Source organism: Vipera berus (genome assembly GCF_964194415.1).
Source record: "Vipera berus genome assembly, chromosome: Z".
NCBI classification, from domain to species: domain Eukaryota; kingdom Metazoa; phylum Chordata; class Lepidosauria; order Squamata; family Viperidae; genus Vipera; species Vipera berus.
In genome coordinates this window covers 133,385,363-133,409,960 of record NC_138205.1, presented here as the reverse complement: position 1 = coordinate 133,409,960, position 24,598 = coordinate 133,385,363, and the positions used below count along the sequence as shown (strand labels likewise).

The window sequence follows — 24,598 nt, the reverse complement described above, 5'->3', positions numbered from 1 at the left end:
CCCTTCCAGCTCTGTCCTTCTATGATTCTGTAAGGGTCTGCTGCTCGAGCAGGGGGTCGGACTGGATGACCTCCGAGGTCCCTTCCAACTCTTTCCTTTTATGATTCTGTAAGGGTCTGCTGCTTGAGCAGGGGGTTGGATTGGATGACCGCCAGGGTCCCTTCCAACTCTTGCCATTCTCTGTAAAGGTTTCCTGCTCGAGCAGGGGGCCAGACTGGATGACCGCCAGGGTCCCTTCCAACTCTTGTCATTCTCTGTCATTCACATGGCACCAGCGAACCTCAGTCAGGATTTCTCAGGTAAGGGGGGAGGAGGAGGAGGAGGAGGAGGAGGAGGGGAGGAAATGAGGAAAAACAGGAAAAGAGAAGAGGAAGCGGAGGACGGAATGCAGGAAAAAAGGAAGAGGGAAGGACAAGGAAGAGGGAGGAGGAGGGGAAAGTCGAGGGAGGAGAGCGAGAAGGGGGAGAAAAAAGCAGGAGGAGGAGACGGGAAGGGTGAGAGGAGGAGTAAGAGGAGGAGGAAAAGCAGAAGGAGAAAGAGACTCTCTTAACAAATCGCCGCCAAAAAAAGCCACCAGGCACGCGGCTGTCCCACTTTACGCCAGCCCTGACTTACAGCGGTAACGGGCAGCCTCCATCCCAGCCGTTAAGGTGGCGCGGGGTGTGTGGTAGGACTGTCGGTAAGTGAGCTTGTCGGCTGACCTCACGCAACCGCGGGACGTCAAGTTCAACCCTTTTAAAGCCAAGAGCTTCGCCGACATTCGGCCCCCAAAGTGCACCCTGGTCTTCCTTGGATGGTGGTTTAATGGTGGCCAAAGAAGGCTGGTCCTTTAGGAGGGGCTTCTACACACACACCCACCCCCCTGGGATAGCTCCCGGACCTGGAAACCCCCAGTGGCGGCACCCAGGAACGTGCCAACACGCAACTCCTGCCGTGGCACCCAAGAACATGCCAACGCACGGCGTCGGGACGGGCATCAACCACGAGACCAGAGACCACGTTCGGCTCCACGCCGGGCTTTTATTGGGAAGAAGCCGGGCAGTGCCAGCCCGTTCCCATCCCACGTGTCTGCCGAGGTCCTCGTTTGACATCTGCAAGCAGGAGGACAGAAGAACCGAAGCTGCAGGAGGTCTTCCCGGTCATCATCCGTGGTGGCGACAGGACTTGAGTTTTCCTCATCCAGCCCGTAGGAGTTCCGGAAGGAAAAAACGGCGAGGAAGACTCGAGGGTCTTCAGAAATCGAGGCCGAGAAGCTTCCTTCAGTTCCTCCACTGGAAGGTCACCTCCAACTGGGCTTCCCTGGCCAAAGTGACAATTTTGGACAGGCCCACGGCGACTTTGGCCGCCTGGTCCAAGTCGTCGCAGGCCAAAATCTCCAGCTGGCTCTCGGCGATCAAAACCTTGGCCTCCTCCACTTGAGTGCCCTGCAACCGGACCACCACCGGGACCTTCAGGTCCAGCTCAGTGGCCGCCAGGACGATTCCTCGGGCGATGGTGTCGCAGTGCATGATGCCTCCAAAGATGTTGACCAGGATCGCCTGGACCTTCTGGTCCGACGTGATCAGCTTGAAGGCCTCTTTCACCTGCTCCGCCGTAGCGCTTCCGCCGACGTCCAGGAAGTTGGCCGGGGCTCCGCCGTGGAGCTTGATGATGTCCATGGTAGCCATGGCCAGGCCCGCCCCGTTGACCAGACAACCGATGTTGCCGTCCAAAGCGATGTAGTTGAGTTCCGCGTCGGCCGCCCCCCGCTCCTTCTCGTCCATCTGGGTCCAGTCCTGCAGCGCGAAGAGCGTCTTCTGACGGAAGGCCGCGTTGTCGTCGAAGTTGATCTTGGCGTCCATGCACATGACCGCGCCCGTAGAGTCCTCCACCAGCGGGTTGATCTCCACCATCAGCGCGTCGTACTTGATGAACAGGTGGTACAGCTTGACCATGTTCTCGGCGGCGGCACAGGCCGCCCGGGTGGGAAATCCCATGTTCCGGGCCAGCTGAAGGGCCTGGTCTTCCCGGATGCCCTCCACGATGTTCACGGGCTCCTTCAAGATGGCCGCCGGGTCCTCGGTGGCCACCTCTTCGATGTTGACCCCGCCTTGGGAGCTGCCGATCAGCACCGGCCCCTGGTAGGCCTGCTCCATGGCAATGGCGAAGTAGTACTCCTTCCGCAGGTATCGGCGCTCGCACACGAGGACCCGGCTGCAGAGCTGACCCTTCTCGCCCGTCTGCTTGGTGAAGAGCTTCTTGCCGATCATCTGGGCGGCCACCTCCTTGGCCTCCTCCGGCGAGCCCACCATCTGCACGCCCCCTTTCAGCCCGCCTTCAAAGGTCCCTTTGCCCCGCCCCCCGGCCAGAACCTGGGCCTTGACCACCAGGTCCTCGGTCCCGATCTTCTCGGCGGCTTCGAAGGCCTCCTCAGGGTTGGCCGCCACCAGGGCCTTCGGCACGGAGACACCGGCCTCCTTCAGCAGCCGCATGCTCAGGTATTCGTGGAGGGAGAGACGCCTTCGCGGCGGTGCCGAGAGGCCCGGGCGAGCGGCGCCGCCTAGTCCATTTCTTTTGCCCACCGGTCGTACAACTCTCGCCACCCAGTGACCAAACATGGAGGAGGCGCCGCGGTCCCCTTGGTCTTCTCCGGAAGTCTTCAACTGCTTTTCTGGATAGAAGCAGAAACTGCCTCCCAGAATTCTCTTCTCCAACTGTCCCTGGGCGGCCTGCGATTGGTCAGATCCAGGGTTCCAGGTCAGCCTCTCCACGCCCATCTGCTCTCTCACAAGGACCCCTCCCCCCAAAGGCCATCCAGACTGTCCTCTTTCAGCTGTCCTGCTTCTCTTTACCCATAGGGCCGGTCCGCAAGTTACAACCGGTTCGTTTAGCGACCGTTCATAGTTAACCTGGGCTTTACGACCGTCGAGGCGTTCCCTGCGGTCACGGGATCAGAATTTGGACGCTCGGCCCCTGACTCGTATTTACGACCGTTGCAGTGTCCCGGGTGGGGGAACGTGATCCCCTTTGAGGACCAGCAACTTGAACCACACCCGTGTGACTGACTGAACAAACGACGGGGATTCGCTTAAGGACGTGGCAAGGAAGGCTTGTGAAATGGGGCCTTCAACTCATGGAACAAAGGTCTCATTTTGCGACACTTGGCAAAGGTCATCTAGTATAGGCCCCTGTTCAAACAAGAGACCTTACAGAATAAAAAAATAATAGAATTTGGAGGTCATCTAGTCCAACCCCCTGCTCAAGCAGGAGCCCCTTACAGAATGACAGAGTCAGAAGGGACCCTGGAGGTCATCTAGTCTAGCCCCCTGCTCAAGTAAGAGACTTTACAGAATGACAGTTGGAAGGGACCTCGGAGGTCATCTAGTCCAACCCCCTGCTCAAGCAGGAGACCCTTACCGAATCACAGAATGACAAAGTGGGAAGGACCTTGAAGGTCATCTAATCTAGCCCCCTGCTCAAGCAAGAGACTTTAGAGAATGAAAGAGTCGGAAGGGACCCTGGAGGTCATCTAGTCTAGCCCCCTGCTCAAGCAGGAGACCCTTACAGAATGACAGTTGTAAGGGACCTCAGAGGTCATCTCGTCCAACCCCCTGCTCAAGCAGGAGCACCTTACAGAATGACAGAGTCGGAAGGGACCCTGGAGGTCATCTAGTCTAGCCCCCTGCTCAAGTAACAGACTTTACAGAATGACAGTTGGAAGGGACCTCGGAGGTCATCTAGTCCAACCCCCTGCTCACGCAGGAGACCCTTACAGAATGACAGTTGTAAGGGACCCTGGAGGTCATCTAGCCGCCACCTCAAGCAAGAGACTTCAGAGAATGAAAGAGTTGGAAGGGACCTCGGAGGTCATCTAGTCCAACTCCCTGCTCAAGGAGGAGACCCTTACAGAATCACAGAATGACAAAGTGGGAAGGACCTTGAAGGTCATCTAATCTAGCGCCCTGCTCAAGCAAGAGGCTTTACAGAATGACAGTCGGAAGGGACCTTGGAGGTCATCTAGTCCAACCCCCTGCTCATCAGGAGACCCTTACAGAATGACAGACTCGAAAGGGACCCTGGAGGTCTTCTAGTCCAACCCCCTGCTCAAGCAGGAGACCCTTACAGAATGACAGAGCCGGAAGGGACCCTGGAGGTCATCTAGTCTAGCCCCCTGCTCAAGTAAGAGACTTTAGAGAATGCCAGTTGGAAGGGACCTCGGAGGTCATCTAGTCCAACCCCCTGCTCAAGCAGGAGACCCTTACAGAATGACAGACTCGAAAGGGACCCTGGAGGTCATCTAGTCCAACCCCCTGCTGAAGCAGGAGCCCCTTACAGAATAACAGAATCAGAAGGGACCTGGAGGTCATCTAGTCTAGTCCCCTGCTCAAGCAAGAGACCCTTACAGAATGACAGTTGTAAGGGACCTCGGAGGTCATCTAGTCCAACCCCCTGCTCAAGCAGGAGACCCTTACAGAATGACAGTTGTAAGGGACCTCAGAGGTCATCTAGTCCAACCCCTTGCTCAAGCAGGAGACGCTTACAGAATCACAGAATGACAAAGTGGGAAGGATCTTGAAGGTCATCTAATCTAGCGCCCTGCTCAAGCAAGAGGCTTTACAGAATGACAGTTGGAAGGGACCTCGGAGGTCATCTAGTCCAACCCCCTGCTCAAGCAGGAGACCCTTACAGAATCAAAGAATGACAAAGTGGGAAGGTACCTTGGAGATCATCTAGTCTAGCCCCCTGCTCAAGTAACAGACTTTACAGAATGACAGTTGGAAGGGACCTCAGAGGTCATCTAGTCCAACCCCCTGCTCAAGCAGGAGACCCTTACAGAATCAGAGAATGGCAAAGTGGGAAGGGAACTTGGAGGTCATCTAGTCTAACCACCACCTCAAGCAAGAGACTTTAGAGAATGAAAGAGTTGGAAGGGACCTCGGAGGTCTTCTAGTCCAACCCCCTGCTCAAGGAGGAGACCCTTACAGAATGACAGAGTCGGAAGGGACCCTGGAGGTCATCTAGTCTAGCCCCCTGCTCAAGTAAGAGACTTTACAGAATGACAGTTGGAAGGGACCTCGGAGGTCATCTAGTCCAACCCCCTGCTCAAGGAGGAGACCCTTACAGAATGACAGAGTCAGAAGGGACCCTGGAGGTCATCTAGTCCAACCCCCCCGCTCAAGCAGGAGTCCCTAGAACATTTCAGACAAAATGTCTGAACTCATGGGGTCCACAACATGCCCCCCTTCTCCTGATCAGCTGAGATGGCCTGATGTGGTGATGTGAGTGTCCGTACATTTATTCCCCAGGGGCCGTTACAGCAAGTCCTTGACTTACGTCGCAACTGAGTCCCAAAATTCCCATTGTCAAGTTAAGACCTTTCTTAAGTAACTTTTGCCCCATTTTATACGACTTTTCCTTGCCACGGTTGCGAAGGGAACCCCTGCAGTTGTTAAGTGGGTCACGCCGTTGGTTAGGTGGCTCTGGCTTCCCCATTGCTTGTCAGTCGGTCGCCAAAGGAGATGACGTGATCACTTGGTCATAAATACGAGTCAGTTGCCAAGCCTCTGAATTTGGATCATGGGAACATGGGGATGCTGCAACGGTCATTACGTGCGAAACAAGGGGTCCATAAGTCCCGTTCTCCAGGGCCGTCCTAAGTTCAAATGGTCACTGAATGAATCGTACTAAGTCGGGGAATTCCTGCTAACTTTCCCGTAATAAACACAGCAAAATAGAAACAGCTTTTCTGACGGAAATCGGTGTCTTTTTCTTGGGAATCTTTCACGGGTTCAGCAAATGGGAAGCTGGAGGAAGCAGGACCTCCATCCTTGTGGGGGTGGGGGTGGTCTTCCCTGGGGGGATCCAAGGAGGCGGGGCTGAGGTGGGTGAGGTCACAGAACCTCTGGCTTCAGCCAATGGGAAGCCAGCAGGAAGCAGAGTGCTGGTTTTTTTTTTCAAACCATCAACGGCCGGTTGGAAGGTTTTGATCTGGATGGCTCTCAACCTGGCTGAAGGCATCTAGCCAACTTCATGTTCTGGCCACAGGTGCTCAGAGGAGCCCAAAGGATATGGACCAAGCTCTTCTGGACGGGTCGGGGCACCAGAGTCCCCACGTGGGGCGCCAGCCGGTGGTTTACCACGACGTCTCTCGTCCAGCAGCTGCAGCGTCAGCGTCTCCGCCACCTCTCCATCCATGAATACCTGAGCATGAAGCTGCTGAAGGAGGCTGGTGTCTCCGTCCCATACGGTTTGGTGGCGAGGAGCCCCGAGGAAGCCTACAAGGTGGCTCGGAAGATCGGCACCAATGACCTGGTGGTGAAGGCCCAGGTGGTAGCCGGGGGCCGGGAAAAGGGGGTCTTCGAAGGCGGGCTGAAAGGTGGCGTGCAGATTGTGTGTTCTCCGGAGGAGGCCAAGGAGGTGGCTGCCCAGATGATCGGCAAGAAACTTGTCACCAAGCAGACGGGCGAAAAAGGGCGGATCTGCAACCAGGTTCTGGTCTGCGAGCGCCGATACCTGCGGAAGGAGTACTACTTTGCCATCACCATGGAGAGGGACTTCCAGGGTCCGGTGATCATCGCCAGTTCTCAGGGCGGTCTCCGGATCGAAGACGTGGTGGCCGAGAAGCCGGAGTCCATCCTGAAGGAGCCGGTGGATATCATGGCAGGCCTGCAACTCAGCCAAGCTGTCCCGCTGGCCAAGAAAATGGGCTTCCCGTCGGAGCTGGTGAAAGAGGCGGCGGACAACATGATCAAACTCTACAACTTCTTCATCAATTACGACGCTGTCATGGTGGAGATCAACCCGCTGGTGGAGGACTCTACGGGGAGGGTGATGTGCATGGACGCCAAGATCATCTTCGACAGCAACTCGGCCTTCCGCCAGCAGAAGGTCTTTGAGCTTCAGGACTGGACCCAGATGGACGAGAAGGAGCGGGAGGCGGCCAACGCGGACCTCAACTACATTGCTTTGGACGGCAACATTGGTTGTCTCGTCAATGGGGCAGGCTTGGCTATGGCCACCATGGACATCATCAAGCTCCACGGAGGCGCCCCGGCCAACTACCTCAGCGTGGGTGGCGGGGCCACGGTGGAGCAAGTCACCGAGGCCTTCAAGCTGATCACCTCCAACGAGAAGGTCCAGGCGATCCTAGTCAACATCTTCGGGGGGCTCATGCGCTGCGACGTCATCGCGCATGGGATCATCATGTCCGCCGAGGACCTGGAGCTCAAAATCCCCATCGTGGTGCGACTGCAAGGGACCCGGGTGGCCGACGCCAAAATCCTGATCGCCGAGAGCGGCTTGAAGATCCTGGCCTGCGACGATTTGGACCGGGCCGCCAAGATGGCCGTCAAGCTCTCCGAGATCATGACTTTGGCCAAAGAGGTGGACCTGGACGTGAAGTTTCACATGCCCCCCTGATTTGGCGTCGCCGCTGCGCCATTCCGGAACTCCCTCCCTCCCTGAGCACAGCTTTCTCCTCCTTCCTCCATCGTATTTAGTGTGCGGGAGAGCTTAGGTTGCTTCTGCGCTCCGTTTCAACATGGCTCCGCTGCGCAAATATTCCCACGGTTATTGCCCTTATTGACCCCTGTGGTCTTGCGAATTCTTGCCAGAGAAACCTGGAATGTGAGAATACTTGTCCTGCTAATAAAATCTGATTTTAAAGGAAGTTTGTCTCTCTGACTCTGTGTGTGTGTGTATATATGTGTGTGTGTGTGTGTGTGTGTGTGTGTGTGTGTGTCGGGGTTGGAGGGGAGGGGTCCTTCCTTGCTCTGCTGAGGGACAAGTGCGGGAGGGGCTGTGCTGGAGGTCCTGGACTGCACTGCAGGACTCATTCCTGATGGCTTTGGGACAGTTTTTTCTTTCTTCTTTTTTCTTTCTTTCTTTCTTTCTTTCTTTCTTTCTTTCTTTCTTTCTTTCTTTCTTTCTTTCTTTCTTTCTTTCTTTCTTTCTTTCTTTCTAACTTTCTTTCCTTCTCTCTCCATATTCTCTCTCTGCATCTCTCTCTCCTTCGCTCACCTTTCCATCTCTCTCTCCATCTCTCTGCCTCTCTCCATCTTTCTCTCTCTGTGTCTGTATTTTTCTCTCTATCTCTCTCCATTCTCTCCATCTCTCCCCATCTCTCTCTCTCTCTGCGTCTCTTTCTCCTTCTCTCCATCTTTCCCTCTCTCCATCTCTCTCCATCTTTCTCTCTCCATCTCTCTGCATCTCTTCATATCTCTCTGCATCTCTCTCCTCCATCTTTCCATCTCTCCATCTCTCTCTCCATCTCTCCATCTTTCTCTCTCTCTCTGCACTTTTCTCTCTGCCTCTCTCTCTGCATTTCTCTTTCTCCTTCTCTCATCTTTCCATATCTCTCCATCTTTCTCTCTGCATTTTTCTCTCTCCATCTCTCTTCATCTCTCTCTCTCTCTCTGCATCTCTTTCTCCTCTCCATCTTTCCATCTCTCCATCTTTCTGCATCTCTTCATATATCTCTGCATCTCTCTCCTCTCATATTTCCATCTCTCTCTCCATCTCTCTCCATCTTTCTCTCTCCATCTCTCTGCATCTCTTCATATCTCTCTGCATCTCTCTCCTCCATCTTTCCATCTCTCCATCTCTCTCTCCATCTCTCCATCTTTCTCTCTCTGCACTTTTCTCTCCGTCTCTCTCTCTGCATCTCTCTTTCTCCTCTCATCTTTCCCTCTCTCTCCATCTTTCTCTCTGCACTATTCTCTCTCTTCATCTCTGCATCTCTCTCCTTTTCTCATCTTTCCATCTCTCTCTGCATCTCTCTCCATCTTTCTCTCTCTGTGCATTTTTCTCTCCATCTCTCTCTCTGCATCTCTTTCTCCTCTCATCTCTCCATCTCTCCATCTCTCTTTGCATCTTTCTCTCTGCACTTTTCTCTCTCTGCATCTCTCTGCATCTCTCTCTCTCCATTTCCTTTTCTCCTTCTCTCATCTTTCCATATCTCTCCATCTTTCTCTCTCTGCATTTTTCTCTCTCCATCTCTGCATATCTTATCTCTCTGCATCTCTTTCTCCTTCTCTCCATCTTTCCATCTCTCCACCTCTCTCCATCTTTCTCTCTCATCTCTGCATCTCTCTCCTCTCATCTTTCCATCTTTCCATCTCTCTCTGCATCTCTCTCCATCTTTCTCTCTCTCTGTGCATTTTTCTCTCCATCTCTCTCTGCATCTCTTTCTCCTCTCATCTTTCCATCTCTCCATCTCTCTTTGCATCTTTCTCTCTGCACTTTTCTCTCTCTGCATCTCTCTCTGCATTTTTCTCTCTCCATCTCTCTCCATCTCTTCATATCTCTGCATCTCTTTCTCCTTCTCTCCATCTTTCCATCTCTCCACCTCTCTCCATCTTTCCCTCTCTCTCTGCATCTCTCTTTCTCCTTCTCTCATCTTTCCATCTCTCTCTCCATCTTTCTCTCTGCACTATTCTCTCTCTTCATCTCTCTCCTTCTCTCATCTTTCCATCTCTCCACCTCTCCATCTTTCTCTCTCTCTCTCTGCATTTTTCTCTCCGTCTCTCTCTGCATCTCTCTTTCTCCTTCTCTCATCTTTCCATCTCTCTCTCCATCTTTCTCTCTGCACTATTCTCTCTCTTCATCTCTCTCCTTCTCTCATCTTTCCATCTCTCCATCTCTCCATCTTTCTCTCTCTGCATTTTTCTCTCCGTCTCTCTGCATCTCTCTTTCTCCTTCTCTCATCTTTCCATCTCTCTCTCCATCTTTCTCTCTGCACTATTCTCTCTCTTCATCTCTCTCCTTCTCTCATCTTTCCATCTCTCCACCTCTCCATCTTTCTCTCTCTCCATCTCTGCATCTCTCTCCTCTCATCTTTCCATCTCTCTCCATCTCTCCATCTTTCTCTTTCTGCACTTTTCTCTCTCTGCATCTCTCTCTGCATTTCTCTTTCTCCTTCTCTCATCTTTCCATATCTCTCCATCTTTCTCTCTCTCTGCATTTTTCTCTCTCCATCTCTCTGCATCTCTTCATCTCTCTCTGCATCTCTTTCTCCTTCTCTCCATCTTTCCATCTCTCCACCTCTCTCCATCTTTCTCTCTCTCTCTGCATCTCTCTTCTCTCATCTTTCCATCTCTCTCTGCATCTCTCTCCATCTTTCTCTCTCTCTCTGCATTTCTCTTTCTCCTTCTCTCACCTTTCCACCTCTCTCCATCTCTGCCTCTCTCTTTCTTTCTCCCTCTGCATTTTTCATCTCTCTCTCCATCTCTCTCCATCTATCCATCTCTCCATCTCTCTCTCTCTGCATCTCTCTCTCTCTCTCTCTCTTCTAGTCCAGCCCCCTGAGATCCTATAACATCCAGGTCAAAATCGCTGTCGAATCTCTTCCTGAAAACCTCCAGCAATGGAGCACCCGCAACCTCTGGTGGCAAGGTGTTCCACTGGCTAATTGTCCTCCCTGTTAGGAACTTTTTCCTTAATTCCAGGTTGCTTCTCTCCTGCTACAGTATGTTCCCCCTCACGCCCCCGTTTCTTCTTTTCTCTAGATTGGCCAAACTCACCATCCTTTATAATAATAATAATAATAATATAAAGTTGGAAGGGACCTTGGAGGTCATCTAGTCCAACCCCCTGCTCAGGCAGGAAACCCTAGACCATTTCAGACAAATGGCTGTCCAGTCTCTTCTTAAAAACTTCCAGTGTTGGAGCATTCACCACCTCTGGAGGCAGGTTGTTCCACTGGTTAGTTGTTCTAACTGTCAGGAAGTTTCTCCTTAGTTCTAGGTTGCTTCTCTCCTTGACGAGTTTCCATCCGTTGCTTCTTGTCCTGCTTTCAGGTGCTTTGGAGAATAGCTTGACTCCCTCTTCTTTGGGGCAGCCCCTGAGATATTGGAACACTGCTATCATGTCACCCCTCACCCTTCTCTTCGTTAAACTACACATACCCAATTCCAGCAACCGTTCCCTATATGTTTTGGCCTCCAGTCCCCCAATCATCTTTGTTGCTCTTCTCTGTACCCTTTCTAGATGTCTCGACATCTTTTTTACATCGTGGTGACCAAAACTGGATGCAGTATTCCAGGTGTGGCCTTACCAAAGCATTGTAAAGTGGTATTAACACTTCACATGATCTTGATTCTGTCCCTCTGTTAATGCAGCCTAGCACTGTGTTGGCTTTTTTGGCAGCTGCAGCACACTGCTGGCTCATATTGAAGTGATTGTCTACTAGGACTCCGAGATCCCTCTCACAGTTATGTTTTAGCATAGGTTGCTGTAACAAAATCATGATGATGTTATAACTGCTCCTTCCGACGTGATCTAAAAACTTAATTTATTCGAACAAGCCGGCCTGGTTTGATGGGTTTGGGGGTTTTCATTATAGATTTTAACTAATTTATTGTATCGGGCACAATTGTTTAATTTGTTTTTAATGTTTGTATCTTGTATTTTTGGCATTTATTGCCCTCTACACCGCCCTGAGTCCTTCGGGAGAAGGGCGGTATATAAATCAAATAAATAGAAATAGAAATATATATTTCAAGGACTTTGTATCTACTACACACACACACACACACACACACACACAGATGCAAAACCAGCCGTTATGCACACATGCACCCACACAGGGAAAAAAAACCAGTGGCTCAATAAGCTGCTTTATTTAAAAATGGAAGAAGAACCGTTACACAACTTTGGACAAACTGGAAAATGCTCCCAGAACCGTTACAGAACTTTTGGCAAATTGAAAAATGCAACGAGAACCGTGACAGAACTTTTGGCAAATTGAAAAATGCAACGAGAACCGTTACAGAACTTTTGGCAAATTGAAAAATGCAACGAGAACCGTTACAGAACTTTTGGCAAATTGAAAAATGCTCTGAGAACCGTTACAGAACTTTTGGCAAATTGAAAAATGCAACGAGAACCATTACAGAACTTTTGGCAAATTGAAAAATGCACCGAGAACCATTACAGAACTTTTGGCAAACTGCAGAAATGCAGCGAGAACCATTATACAACTTTTGGCAAATTGAAAAATGCGCCGAGAACCTTTAGACAACTTTGGGCAAATTGCAAAAGTGCACCGGGAACCGTTGATACGACTTTGGGCAAATTGCAAAATGCGGGGAGAACTCTTCGGTAATTTGGGCCGACGCCTCTTAAAAACCGTACCAGCAACTTCGGAGCAACTAACTCTGGTCCCCTGTGGACCAACTGGTTAGGGTGGGGGTGGCGGGGTGGGGGGGTGGGAAAGAAGGGTCTCACCCCAGGATTGCGGCTGAACGGGGAGGGGGCAATTGGAGTCCCGTAGGGGAGGCCAACTGCCCAACGCGCAACGTCGGCAACTAGGAAACCCGTTGTGGGGGACGGGATGGAGCCGCCAAATAGGTCCCCTTCGTCTGAGCCGAGCCCGTCCCAGTTTGGGGGGTAGGGATGAAGGGGACCCCGAGACAGCCCCCTCCCCTCCCCTCAGCCCAGACCTCCCCCCCCACTTCCTGGTCCTATTCCCCCGCAACGTAGATTAACTTGTGCTTCTCCAGAGCCGCGATGTCGTGTTCCAGCTGTTTCATCTCCGTCTCCAGCTTCTCTTTCCGCAGCCGCTGCGGGATGGTGGTGATCTCCACGGAGAGGCTCTGGAAGTCCTTGTTGATCTCCTCCCAGTTGTCCTTCAGACCCTGCAGAGGGGAGAGAGAGAGAGGGAGGGGGAGAGAGGGAGGGGGAGGGAGGGAGAGAAAGGGAGGGAAGAAGGGGGAGAGAGGGAGGGGAGAGGGAGAGAAAGGGAGGGAGGGAGGAAAGAGGAGAGAGGGAGGGGAGGAAGGGAGAGAGAGGAGAGAGAGCGAGAAAGGGAGGGAGGGAGGGGGAGAGAGGGGGAGGGAGGGAGGGAGAGAGAGCAAGAGAGAAGAGGGAGGGAGGAGACGGAGCAAGAGAGGAAGGGAGGAAAGGGGAGGGAGGGGGAGGGAGGGAGAGAAAAGAGAGATGGAGGGGGAGGGAGGGAGAGAAAAGAAAGACAGAGAGAGGAGGGAGGGAGGAGGAGAGCAAGAGAGAAAGGGAGGGAGGGGGAGAGGGAGAAAAAGGGAGGAAGAGAGGAGAGAGCAAGAGAGAGGGAGGGAGGGGGAGAGGGAGGGAGGGAGAGAGAGGAGAGAACAAGAGAGAAGAGGGAGGGAGGAGACAGAGCAAGAGAGAGGGAGGGAGGGGGAGAGGGAGGGAGGGAGAGGGAGAGAGAGGAGAGCAAGAGAGAAGAGGGAGGGAGGAGACAGAGCAAGAGAAAGGGAGGGAGGAAAGGGGAGGGAGGGGGAGGGAGGGAGGGAGGAGAGAGGGAGGAAGAAAGGGAGGGAGGGAGGGAGGGGGAGGGAGGGAGAGAAAAGAGAGAGCAAGAGAGAAGAGGGAGGGAGGAGGAGAGCAAGGGAGAAAGGGAGGGGGAGAGGGAGGGGGAGGGAGGAAGAGAGAGGAGAGAGCAAGAGAGAGGGAGGGAGGGAGAGAAAAGAGAGCAAGATACAAATGAAGTGAGGGAGGGAGGGGGAGGGAGGTGAGAGAGGGAGGGAGAGAAAGGGAGGGGAGAGGGAGGGGAGGGAGGGAGAGAGGAGGGAGCAAGAGAGGAGGAGGGAGGAGGCAGAGCAAGAGAAAGGGAGGGAGGAAAGGGGAGGGAGGGGGAGGGAGGGAGGGAGAGAGAGGAGAGGGAGGGAGAAAGGGAGGGAGGGAGGGGGAGGGAGGGAGAGAAAAGAGAGAGCAAGAGGGAAGAGGGAGGGAGGAGGAGAGCAAGGGAGAAAGGGAGGAAGGGAGGGGGAGAGAGAGGGGGAGGGAGGAAGAGAGGAGAGAGCAAGAGAGAGCGAGGGAGGGAGAGAAAAGAGAGAGCAAGATACAAATGGAGGGAGGGAGGGAGTGGAGGGAGGGAGAGAGAGAGGAGAGAGGGAGGGAGAGAAAGGGAGGGGAGGGAGGGAGAGAGAGAGAGCAAGAGAGAGGGAGGAAGGGAGGAAGGAGAGAGTGGAAGGGAGGGAAAGAAAGGAAGAGAAAGGGAGGGAGGTGGAGGTGGAGGGAGGGGTTAAGGGGGAAAGAGGGAGGGGAGGGGGAGAGAGAGAGATGGGTTTGTTCCTTGTCAGCATTTCCCCCACCCCCTGTGTAGCCGTGTACGCTAGAAAACTGATGGTGTTGCCTAGTTTGCTCATGAAACATCTGCAAACTAACGGAGCACCAGGGACTCCATAGTACTTCCTCCTCCTCCTCCTCCTCCTCCTCCTCCTCCTCCTCCTCCTCCTCCTCCTCCTCCTCCTCCTCTTCCTTTCCACAAATCCTCCTCCCTTTCCAGCACTGATGATATTACCTAGCTGGGTCATGAAATGTCTTCAAGGAAACCACCGTTAAGAGACCACCAAAGATCTCCTCCTCCTGTCAATCCCCCTCCCTTCTAGCACCGATGATGTTCCTTAGCCGGTTCACGAAAGGTCTATAAGAAAACCACCAAGCTCAAGAGCGGGCCACGGGATAGAAATTGTGGACCAAAGTCATGCTACAAGCCCATTCATTTTTATTTCAAATAAGGGAGAGGCAAGTAAGGGGGCCAACAGGGTCTGGTACTCCCCATGGATTGTCTGAGCAGCCCGAAGGCTTAACCAGCAACCCGTGGAAGGTGTGCATGAGTCTGGCTGGGCTCTGGGTGGACCCGTGACGCATATATAGAACCACAGATCACCATGTGCTCTCCTGCTTTACTCAGATCAAAGAAAGGGTACTGTCACCATGTGCTTTACTGCTTTACTCAGATCAAAGAAAGGGTACCGTCACCATGTGCTTTACTCCTTTACTCAGATCAAAGAAAGGGTAATGTCAGCATGTACTTTACTGCTTTACTCAGATCAAAGAAAGGGTAATGTCAGCATGTGCTTTACTGCTTTACTCAGATCAAAGAAAGGGTACCGTCACCATGTACTTTACTTCTTTACTCAGATCAAAGAAAGGGTAATGTCAGCATGTGCTTTACTGCTTTACTCAGATCAAAGAAAGGGTACCGTCACCATGTGCTTTACTGCTTTACTCAGATCAAAGAAAGGGTACCATCAGCGTGTGCTTTACTGCTTTACTCAGATCAAAGAAAGGGTACCGTCACCGTGTGCTTTACTGCTTTACTCAGATCAAAGAAAGGGTACCGTCACCGTGTGCTTTACTGCTTTACTCAGATCAAAGAAAGGGTACCGTCACCGTGTACTTTACTGCTTTACTCAGATCGAACAAAGGGTACCGTCACCGTGTGCTTTACTGCTTCACTAAATGACTGTAACCGGAAACAGGAAACTCCCCTCAGAACATAAGGGAAGCATAGATTTATAACTCTAGATGCTAACCAAACACTGTCCTCTACTTGCTGATTAATTCTGTAGTAGTTACAACGCAAAATACATTCTCATGAAGAATTCCAATTTGGGGGAGGGTCGGCTTACTTCCAGGATGCTCTCCCGTTCGCGGGAGGAGAGGCGGGTGAGCCGCTTCTTCTGCAGGCACTCCCGCCGAGCGGCTGCTCGCTCTTTGCGCACGTCCACGGCTTCTTTCTTACGCCGTTGGATGTATTTGGGGGTCACCCCAAAGTCCTGTGGAGGAAGAAGTGGGGCGCTTGCAATTTCTGGGGAGGGGAGCAGAGGGGCAGAGGGAGACTGTCTATCACCTCCTTTGCCTGTCTGTCCCCCCCTCTCTCCCTCTCTCTCTTTCTCTCTCTCTAATCTATCACCTTGGTTGGTCTCTCTCTCTTCTATGTATCTATCTATCTATCTATCTATCCATCTATCTATCTATCTATCTATCTCTAATCTATCACCTCTGTCACTCATCTATCTATCTATCTATCTATCTATCTATCTATCTATCTATCTATCTATCTCTATCATCTATCTATCATCTATCTATCTATCTATCTGTAATCTATCACCCCTGTCACTCATCTATCTGTCTATCTATCTATCTATCTATCTATCTATCTATCTATCTATCTATCTATCTATCTATCTATCTACTGTATCTATCTATCTATCTATATCAGGGCTTTTCAACCAGTGGTACGGGGACCACCTGTGGTACATTGGCACCTAGCAGGTGGTACGTGACCATCCTAGCGAAGTGGTAGCAGAGGAGGGGAATCAGCTGAACTGGTGGCAGCACTACACAAGCCTGAGCGAGAGACAGCTGGAGCTGCAGGGCTGTCAGGGCTCAGCGGAAGCGCCAGGATCAGCGCTTCTTCGGGGCTGTCGGGGTTTAGCAGAAGTGCCAGGATCAGCGTCAGGCTCCAGCTGGAGTTCGTCGCCGATCCTGGCGCTTCTGAGCCCAGAAGAAGCGCCGATCAGTTGGAATGTTGCAGTATCTCCAGGGTCTCGTGATTTGCATTCAGATGCTTGGCAACCGATTCCTATTTATGATGGTCACAGTGTCCCAGGGTCAGGTGAAGTGACCAAAACCTTCTGCAACCACCCAGCAGAGGGGGGGGAATAAAAACCAAACACCCCCCCCCACCGCCCCACCCTCCACTGCCAATCCTAAACAGAAATGCTCACAACCATGAAAACCTCGGACAGGAGGAAGAGCGCCGCTGGGCGGGCAGGCAGGTCTCTTGCTCGGCTGTGGCTTGGGGGGGGGCACTTTTTTCAATGCCATTGTAACTTCAAACAGTCACTAAGCAAACTCTTGTAAGTTGAGGACTACCTGTACTTCATCACTTTTTTACTTTTTTTTGGTCATCAAGTTTTTGACACCTTGCTAGGCAACTGGTGGTACTCGGATGTTGCCATATCCTAAAAGTGGTACAGTGGGTGAAAAGGTTGGAAAGCCCTGATCTATATCATCTATCATCTATCTATCTATCTATCTATCTATCTATCTATCTATCTATCTATCTATCTATCTATCTATCTATCTATCTATCTATCTATCTATCTATCTATATCTATATATATATCTATCTCTCATCTATCACCTCTGTCTGTCTGTCTGTCTGTCTCTTTCTCTCTCTCTAATCTATCACCTCTGTCGCTCATCTATCTATCTATCTATCTATCTATCTATCTATCTATCTATCTATCTATCATTTATCTATCTATATCATCTATTTACCATCTATGTATGTATCTAATCTAATCTAATCTAATCTAATCTAATCTAATCTAATCTAATCTAATCTAATCTAATATCTAATCTAATCTAATTTAATCTAATCTAATCTAATCTAATCTAATCTAATCTAATCTAATCTAATCTAATCCAATGCAATCTAATCTAATCTAATCTAATCTAATCTAATCTAATCTAATCTAATCTAATCTAATCTAATCTAATCTAATCTAATCTAATCTAATCTAATCTAATCTAATCTAATCTAATCTAATCTAATCTAATCTAAATCTCTACCTATTTCTACAGCCATTGTGCCAGCTGGCTTACAGTTATTGAAGAAAATGCCATATAAAAACACACCTTAAGACCATCCATTCATTCAAAAAAAGGGTTTCGGATTTAAACATCCAACCGAGAGAAAGCCAAGCGGGCAGGCGAGGGAGCGAGGGAGCATAGCGGGCACAGGGGGGAGGCTTTTCTGAAGAGAAAACCCCCCTCTTCCCCCCTCCCAATTTCAGAGAGCCCCTTCCCCCCACGCCCGCCACCCCGGCACCTGCGCCTAACCGCCCTGCCCGCCAGAACTCGGGGCACGAAAAAGAACCCACCTTTTTCTTTAGGAACCTCTGCACCAGCCCGGAGTCGTCCAGCAGGAACTTCTCTCCCTTCCGCTGGTCCACGCAGGCGTGGAGGGGCTTCTTGGCCACGGCCATGATGGCTTCGGCCACGTTGGCCGTCACAAAGTTCTTCTCGCTGTGGATGCCCATCAGGGGCCGGTCAGACTGCAGAGGCAGTAGAGGTTTGATGGGTTGCCTCTTGACCCGCTCGTCCGTTCCTACCGTTGAGGGGTGATAGCCAAAGCTTACAAGCATTCACAGCGGTTACAAAAAAAACCCCAACCCGGGACCATTTTTCGCACTTATTGACCGTCGCAGCATTCCCCTTCCCCCACCCCCACCCCAGTCCCGTGATCAACATTCGGAAGCTTAGCGACCGACTCGTACTTACAACCGTCAGAGAAAATAATAATAATTTTATTTATATACCGCCCTTCTCCCGAAGGACTCAGGGCGGTGAACAGGGCAGATAGATAAAAAAATACAAAAATACAAAAGTTAAAAGAGAATTAAACATACGCCCAACTAAAAACAGTAAATACATATATTGAAAATGACAAAAACCACCCAAAAAAGGCGACCGTCCTTTTTTGCGACCTTCTGTCCGGCAAAGCCAATGGGGGAGCCGGATTCGCCTGACTCACCACAACGGCAGCAATTCGCTTAACCACGCTGGCGAGAAAGGTCGTCAAAGGGGGAGCAGCTCGCTAACCGGCTGCCTCACTTAGCGACAGAAAGATGGGGCTCAATGACGGTCATAACGCGGGGACTAGCTGTATTTTGGGCTGGGCAATATGTGTTTCCGTTTTCTGAATGCAGGTATTCCTCAACTTACAACAGTTCATTGAGTGACCGTTCGAAGTTACAAAGGCACTGGAAAAAAGGACCGTTTTTCGCACTTAATGACCATTCCCCCCCTGGCCCTGGTCCTGTGATCAAAAATCAGAAGTTTGGCAACTGGCTCATACTTATGACGGTTGCAGTGTCCCTTGTTCCAGCGACCGTCTCCTTTTGCGAACTTCTGTCCAGCAAAGTCAGCTGGGAAGCGGCTTGAAGATCCTGTGCCACTAACCTAACAACCGCAGGGTTTCGCTTAACGACGGTGGCAGGAAAAGTTGTGAATTGGGGCAAGACTCACTTAACAACCGTCTTGCTTAGTGACAGACATTTGAGGCTCGATTGTGGTCGTAAGTCCAGGTTCTACCAGTAACTGGGGTGGGGTGGGGTGGGGTGGGATACCCCCAGCATGCCCATTCAAAGATGGGAGTGAAGTCTAGGGTCTCCTGCCTGAGCAAGGGGTTGGACTAGAAGACCTCTGAGGTGCCTTCCAGTTCTGTAATTCTGTAAGGGTCTCCTGCTTGGGCAGGGGGTTGGACTAGATGACCTCCAGGGTCCCTTCCAACTCTGTTATTCTGTTATTCTGTAAGGGTCCCCTGCTCGAGCAAGGCAGGGGGTTGGGCTAGATGACCTCTGAGGTCCCTCCCAACGCTATTCTCACGGAAAGGACAGCAGGTGAAACAGCTCAGGGCCTTTCCAAAATCGACAGGGTGGATACAGACCACCCTGGGTTTTCCTGGGCTCCTACGAGTACCACCCTCCTCCTCCTCCTCCTCCTCCTCCTCCTCCTCCTCCTCCTCCTCTTCCTCCTCCTCCTCTTCCTCCTCCTCCTCCTCCTCCTCCTCCTCCTCCTCCTCTTCCTCCTCCTCCTCTTCCTCCTCCTCCTCCTCCTCTTCCTCCTCCTCCTCCTCCTCCTCTTCCTCCTCTTCTTCTTCATCCTCCTCCTCCTCCTCCTCCTCCTCTTCTTCCTCCTCTTCTTCTTCATCCTCCTCCTCCTCCTCCTCTTCCTCCTCCTCCTCCTCTTCCTCCTCCTCCTCCTCCTCCTCTTCCTCCTCTTCTTCTTCATCATCCTCCTCCTCCTCCTCTTCCTCCTCCTCCTCCTCCTCCTCCTCTTCCTCCTCCTCCTCCTCCTCCTCCTCCTCCTCCTCCTCCCCCCTTCTAGCACTGATGATGTTCCCTAGTTGGGTCATGAAAGGTCTGCAAGGAAACCCCCCCCAGCTGAGAGAGAACCATGGACACCACAGTCCTTCTTTCCTTCCTTCCTTCCTTCCTTCCTTCCTTCCTTCCTTCCTTCCTTCCTTCCTTCCTTCCTTCCTTCCTTCCTTCCTTCCTTCCTTCCTTCCTCCTCCTCCTCCTCCTCCTCCTCTCCCCCCCCGAGTCGGGTCCTGAAACGTCTGCGAGGAAACCACCCAGCTCAGCTGAAGTCCACGAAGGTTCAAGTGGCCAAGATTGCTCACCCCAGATCTAATAATAATAATAATAATAATAATAATAATAATAATAATAATGATGATGATGATGATGATGATGATGAAGAAGAAGAAGAAGAAGAAGAAGAAGAAGAAGAAGAAGAAGAAGAAGAAGAAGAAGAAGAAGAAGAAGAAGAAGTTGGAAGGGACCTTGGAGGTCATCTAGTCCAACCCCCCCCCCTGCTCAGGCAGGAGACCCTCCACCATTTCAGGCAAATGGCCGTTCAGTTTCATCATCGTCATCGTGAAAAGTTGGAAGGGACCTTGGAGGTCATCCAGTCCAACCCCCCCCGCTCAAGCAGGAGACCCTCTACCATTCCAGGCAAATGGCCGTTCAGTTTCATCATCATCATCATCATCATGAAAAATAAATGTAAATGTAATAAATGTAATAAAATAATTCATCATCATCATCGTGAAAAGTTGGAAGGGACTTCGGAGGTCATCCAGTCCAACCCCCCTGCTCAGGCAGGTAACCTTCCACCATTTCAGGCAAATGGCCATTCAGTTTCATCATCATCATCGTGAAAAGTTGGAAGGGACCTCGGAGGTCATCTAGTCCAACCCCGCCTGCTCAGGCAGGAGACCTTCGACCATTCCAGACAAATGGCCGTTCAGGTTCATCATCATCATCATGAAAAATAAATGTAAATGTAATAAATGTAATAAAAGAAAAATAAATAAATAAATAAAAAGTTGGAAGGGACCTCGGAGGTCATCTAGTCCAACCCCCCCCCTGCTCAGGCAGGAGACCCTCTACCATTCCAGGCAAATGGCCGTTCAGTTTTATCATCATCATCATCATGAAAAATAAATGTAAATGTAATAAATGTAATAAAATAATTCATCATCATCATCATGCAAAGTTGGAAGGGACCTCGGAGGTCATCCAGTCCAACCCCACCCCCCTGCTCAGGCAGGAAACCTTCCACCATTCCAGGCAAATGGCCATTCAGTTTCATCATCATCATCGTGAAAAGTTGGAAGGGACCTCGGAGGTCATCTAGTCCAACCCCGCCTGCTCAGGCAGGAGACCTTCGACCATTCCAGACAAATGGCCGTTCAGGTTCATCATCATCATCATGAAAAATAAATGTAAATGTAATAAATGTAATAAAATAAAAATAAATAAATAAATAAAAAGTTGGAAGGGACCTCGGAGGTCATCTAGTCCAACACCCCCCCTGCTCAGGCAGGAGACCCTCTACCATTCCAGGCAAATGGCCGTTCAGTTTCATCATCATCATCATCATGAAAAATAAATGTAAATGTAATAAATGTAATAAAATAATTCATCATCATCATCATGAAAAGCTGGAAGGGACCTCGGAGGTCATCTAGTCCAACCCCCCCCCCCCTGCTCAGGCAGGAAACCTTCCACCATTCCAGGCAAATGGCCGTTCAGTTTCATCATCATCATCGTGAAAAGTTGGAAGGGACCTCGGAGGTCATCTAGTCCAACCCCGCCTGCTCAGGCAGGAGACCCTCTACCATTCCAGACAAATGGCCGTTCAGTTTCATCATCATCATCATGAAAAATAAATGTAAATGTAATAAATGTAATAAAATAAAAATAAATAAATAAATAAAAAGTTGGAAGGGACCTCAGAGGTCATCTAGTCCAACCCCCCCCCCCTGCTCAGGCAGGAGACCCTCTACCATTCCAGGCAAATGGCCGTTCAGTTTCATCATCATCATCATCATCGTGAAAAATAAATGTAAATGTAATAAATGTAATAAAATAATTCATCATCATCATCGTGCAAAGTTGGAAGGGACCTCGGAGGTCATCTAGTCCAACCCCCCCCCCTGCTCAGGCAGGAAACCTTACACCTTTTCCGGCAAATGGCTGTCCAGTCTCTCCTTCAAAACCACCAGTCTTGGAACCGAAGAAACGAGGCCGGCGTCCCCCTTTTTCCCACCCATGCTTCCCGGTGGGAAGGCCCGGCGGAGGGGATCCGGCTGCGCCCCAAAAGGTACCTTGGGGGGCCTTCCGCTCCTTGGCGTGTTTCCGGAGGTACTCTTTCGGCGTGGGCAGCTGGAGCTTGGGGATGCCCATCGTCCGGCAGGGCGCCTTCCTCGCCTCGTCCATTTCCCGCCGGACAGACGGGCGGAAGGTGGAGACGTACCTACGGAGAGCGGGGGGAGGGGTGGGATGAAGAAAGGAGACAGCCCATAATAGTCGGCTCCGAGGGCTGCGTTTTCGCCAGCTCGGTCCGCGGATTGAAGGGAGCAGGTTGGGACCCGGGAGACGGCGAGTTCGAGTCCCGCCTTTAGGCCTGAAAGCCCGCTGGTGGGTGACTTGGGGCCAATCGCCAGGAGACGGCGAGTTCGAGTCCCGCCTTAGGCATGAAAGCCGGCTGGTCACTTTGGGCCAATCGCCAGGAGACGGCGAGTTCAAGTCCCGCCTTAGGCCTGAAAGCCAGCTGGCTGACTTTGGGCCAATCACCAGGAGACGGCGAGTTCGAGTCCCGCCTTAGGCGTGAAAGCCAGCTGGCTGACTTTGGGCCAATCACCAGGAGACGGCGAGTTCGAGTCCCGCCTTAGGCGTGAAAGCCAGCTGGCTGACTTTGGGGCCAATCGCCAGGAGACGGCGAGTTCGAGTCCCGCCTTAGGCGTGAAAGCCGGCTGGCTGACTTGGGGCCAATCGCCAGGAGACGGCGAGTTCTAGTCCCGCCTTTAGGCATGAAAGTCGGCTGGGTGACTTTAAATCAATCGCCAGGAGACGGCGAGTTTGAGTCCCGCCTTAGGCCTGAAAGCCGGCTGGCTGACTTTGGGCCAATCACCAGGAGACGGCGAGTTTGAGTCCCGCCTTAGGCCTGAAAGCCGGCTGGCTGACTTTGGGCCAATCGCCAGGAGACGGCGAGTTCGAGTCCCGCCTTAGGCCTGAAAGCCGGCTGGCTGACTTTGGGCCAATCGCCAGGAGACGGCGAGTTCGAGTCCCGCCTTAGGCGTGAAAGCCAGCTGGCTGACTTTGGGGCCAATCGCCAGGAGACGGCGAGTTCGAGTCCCGCCTTAGGCCTGAAAGCCGGCTGGCTGACTTTGGGCCAATCGCCAGGAGACGGCGAGTTCGAGTCCCGCCTTAGGTGTGAAAGCCAGCTGGCTGACTTTGGGGCCAATCGCCAGGAGACGGCGAGTTCGAGTCCCGCCTTAGGCCTGAAAGCCGGCTGGCTGACTTGGGGCCAATCACCAGGAGACGGCGAGTTCGAGTCCCGCCTTAGGCCTGAAAGCCGGCTGGCTGACTTTGGTCCAATCGCCAGGAGACGGCGAGTTCGAGTCCCGCCTTAGGCGTGAAAGCCAGCTGGCTGACTTGGGGCCAATCACCAGGAGATGGCGAGTTCGAGTCCCGCCTTAGGCCTGAAAGCCGGCTGGCTGACTTTGGTCCAATCGCCAGGAGACGGCGAGTTCGAGTCCCGCCTTAGGCGTGAAAGCCAGCTGGCTGACTTTGGGGCCAATCGCCAGGAGACGGCGAGTTCGAGTCCCGCCTTAGGCCTGAAAGCTGACTTTGGGCCAATCGCCCGGTCGGCGTCCCGGCTTCCAACGCTCCGAGGATTGGGGAACCCCCCTCCCCCCCTCCGCGTTAGCGCCTCGGGAACTAGACACCTCGGCATTTCTTGCTCGCGGGACGCGGCTGGGACCCCGACTAGATGGCGGAGGGCTGCGGGTGCGAGTTACCCCTGCCCAGCTGCCCAATCCGGCCCCGCCGCCCGCCCCGGAGGGACCCCGGGACCCTCGAGGCGAGCGAACCGGGCCCGTTCGGCGAAACCTACTTGAGCGTCGGCTTGGCGGGCTCCGCTTCCCCGGCCGGCAGCCAGTGGTAAATGCTCTCCTGCGGCTCCATTGGAGGCTGGGGGCACGGCTCCGCCATGGTGGCCGGCGGCCGAGGACCCCGCTTTCCCCACGGGGTGGGGTGGCTTTGGGGGGGGGTCTCTCCAATCCTATAGGCGTAAGGTTGGGGGGGGGTTCCTGCTAAGAGACCCCCCCAAACCCCTCGGAGGGAAAATTTTGATTTCTTTTTAATTCAGGCCCCCCCCCTGAATTTGGGGCAAGGAAGGCGCCAGGCGAAGAATTGGGGGGGGGTCCGCTTTCCGGCCAGAGAGGGGCAGGGTCTCTCCAGAGAGGGGAGGGGTCTCTCCAGTCCCCTCCCACACCCTGCTGGGAGGAACTGGGGCTGCCAACCTCCAGCAGCGGCAGTTGGTCCCGAGGGGGGGGGAAAGAAGGAGGAGCCTGCAGAGGCCCCGCCCACAGGGCTCTGTCCTCTTCCCCCCCCCCCCCCGACGCCGCCGATGCCTTCGGGAATGACAGCCGGCTGGGCGACTTTGGGCCAATCGCCGGGGGACGGCGACTTCCAATCCCGCCTTAGCCCGCTCTCTGTATATAATAATAATAATAATAATAATAATAATAATAATAATAATAATAATAATAATAATAATAATAACAACAACACCACCACCAACAACAACAACAAAACAACAACAACAACAACAACAACAACAACAACAACAACAATAATAATAATAATAATAATAATAATAATAATAATAATAATAATAATAATAATAATAATAGAGATACCTGGTTGAGACCTAGGATGCTGGCAGCAACCCGTGTCAACCGTTAGTGCCAGTCAATTTGAGTGTTCAGTTG

The 24,598-nt window shown here is 52.1% G+C and overlaps 3 protein-coding genes across 3 annotated transcripts; 1 reads left to right on the top strand and 2 right to left on the bottom strand.

The window, feature by feature from the left end:
* Positions 1-1,259: 1,259 nt before the first annotated feature.
* On the bottom strand, positions 1,260-2,498 carry LOC308679059 (succinate--CoA ligase [ADP-forming] subunit beta, mitochondrial-like; the record flags this gene model as incomplete). The annotated part of the gene is made up of 1 exon (XM_081346294.1): positions 1,260-2,498. Exon 1 carries the CDS (start codon positions 2,469-2,471, stop codon positions 1,260-1,262), a length of 1,212 nt encoding a protein of 403 aa, XP_081202420.1. The 5' UTR covers positions 2,472-2,498.
* Positions 2,499-6,186: 3,688 nt separating this feature from the next.
* LOC308679058 (succinate--CoA ligase [ADP-forming] subunit beta, mitochondrial-like) lies at positions 6,187-7,398 on the top strand (the record flags this gene model as incomplete). Its single annotated transcript, XM_081346293.1, has 1 exon — positions 6,187-7,398. The coding sequence occupies one exon, from the start codon at positions 6,187-6,189 to the stop codon at positions 7,396-7,398; it is 1,212 nt and encodes a 403-aa protein (XP_081202419.1).
* A 5,042-nt stretch (positions 7,399-12,440) lies between these two features.
* LOC308679057 (enkurin-like) lies at positions 12,441-23,816 on the bottom strand (the record flags this gene model as incomplete). The annotated part of the gene is made up of 5 exons (XM_081346292.1): positions 12,441-12,614; positions 15,372-15,518; positions 17,634-17,890; positions 21,929-22,077; positions 23,719-23,816. The coding sequence occupies 5 exons, from the start codon at positions 23,814-23,816 to the stop codon at positions 12,441-12,443; spliced, it is 825 nt and encodes a 274-aa protein (XP_081202418.1).
* Between the last annotated feature and the right edge of the window lie 782 nt (positions 23,817-24,598).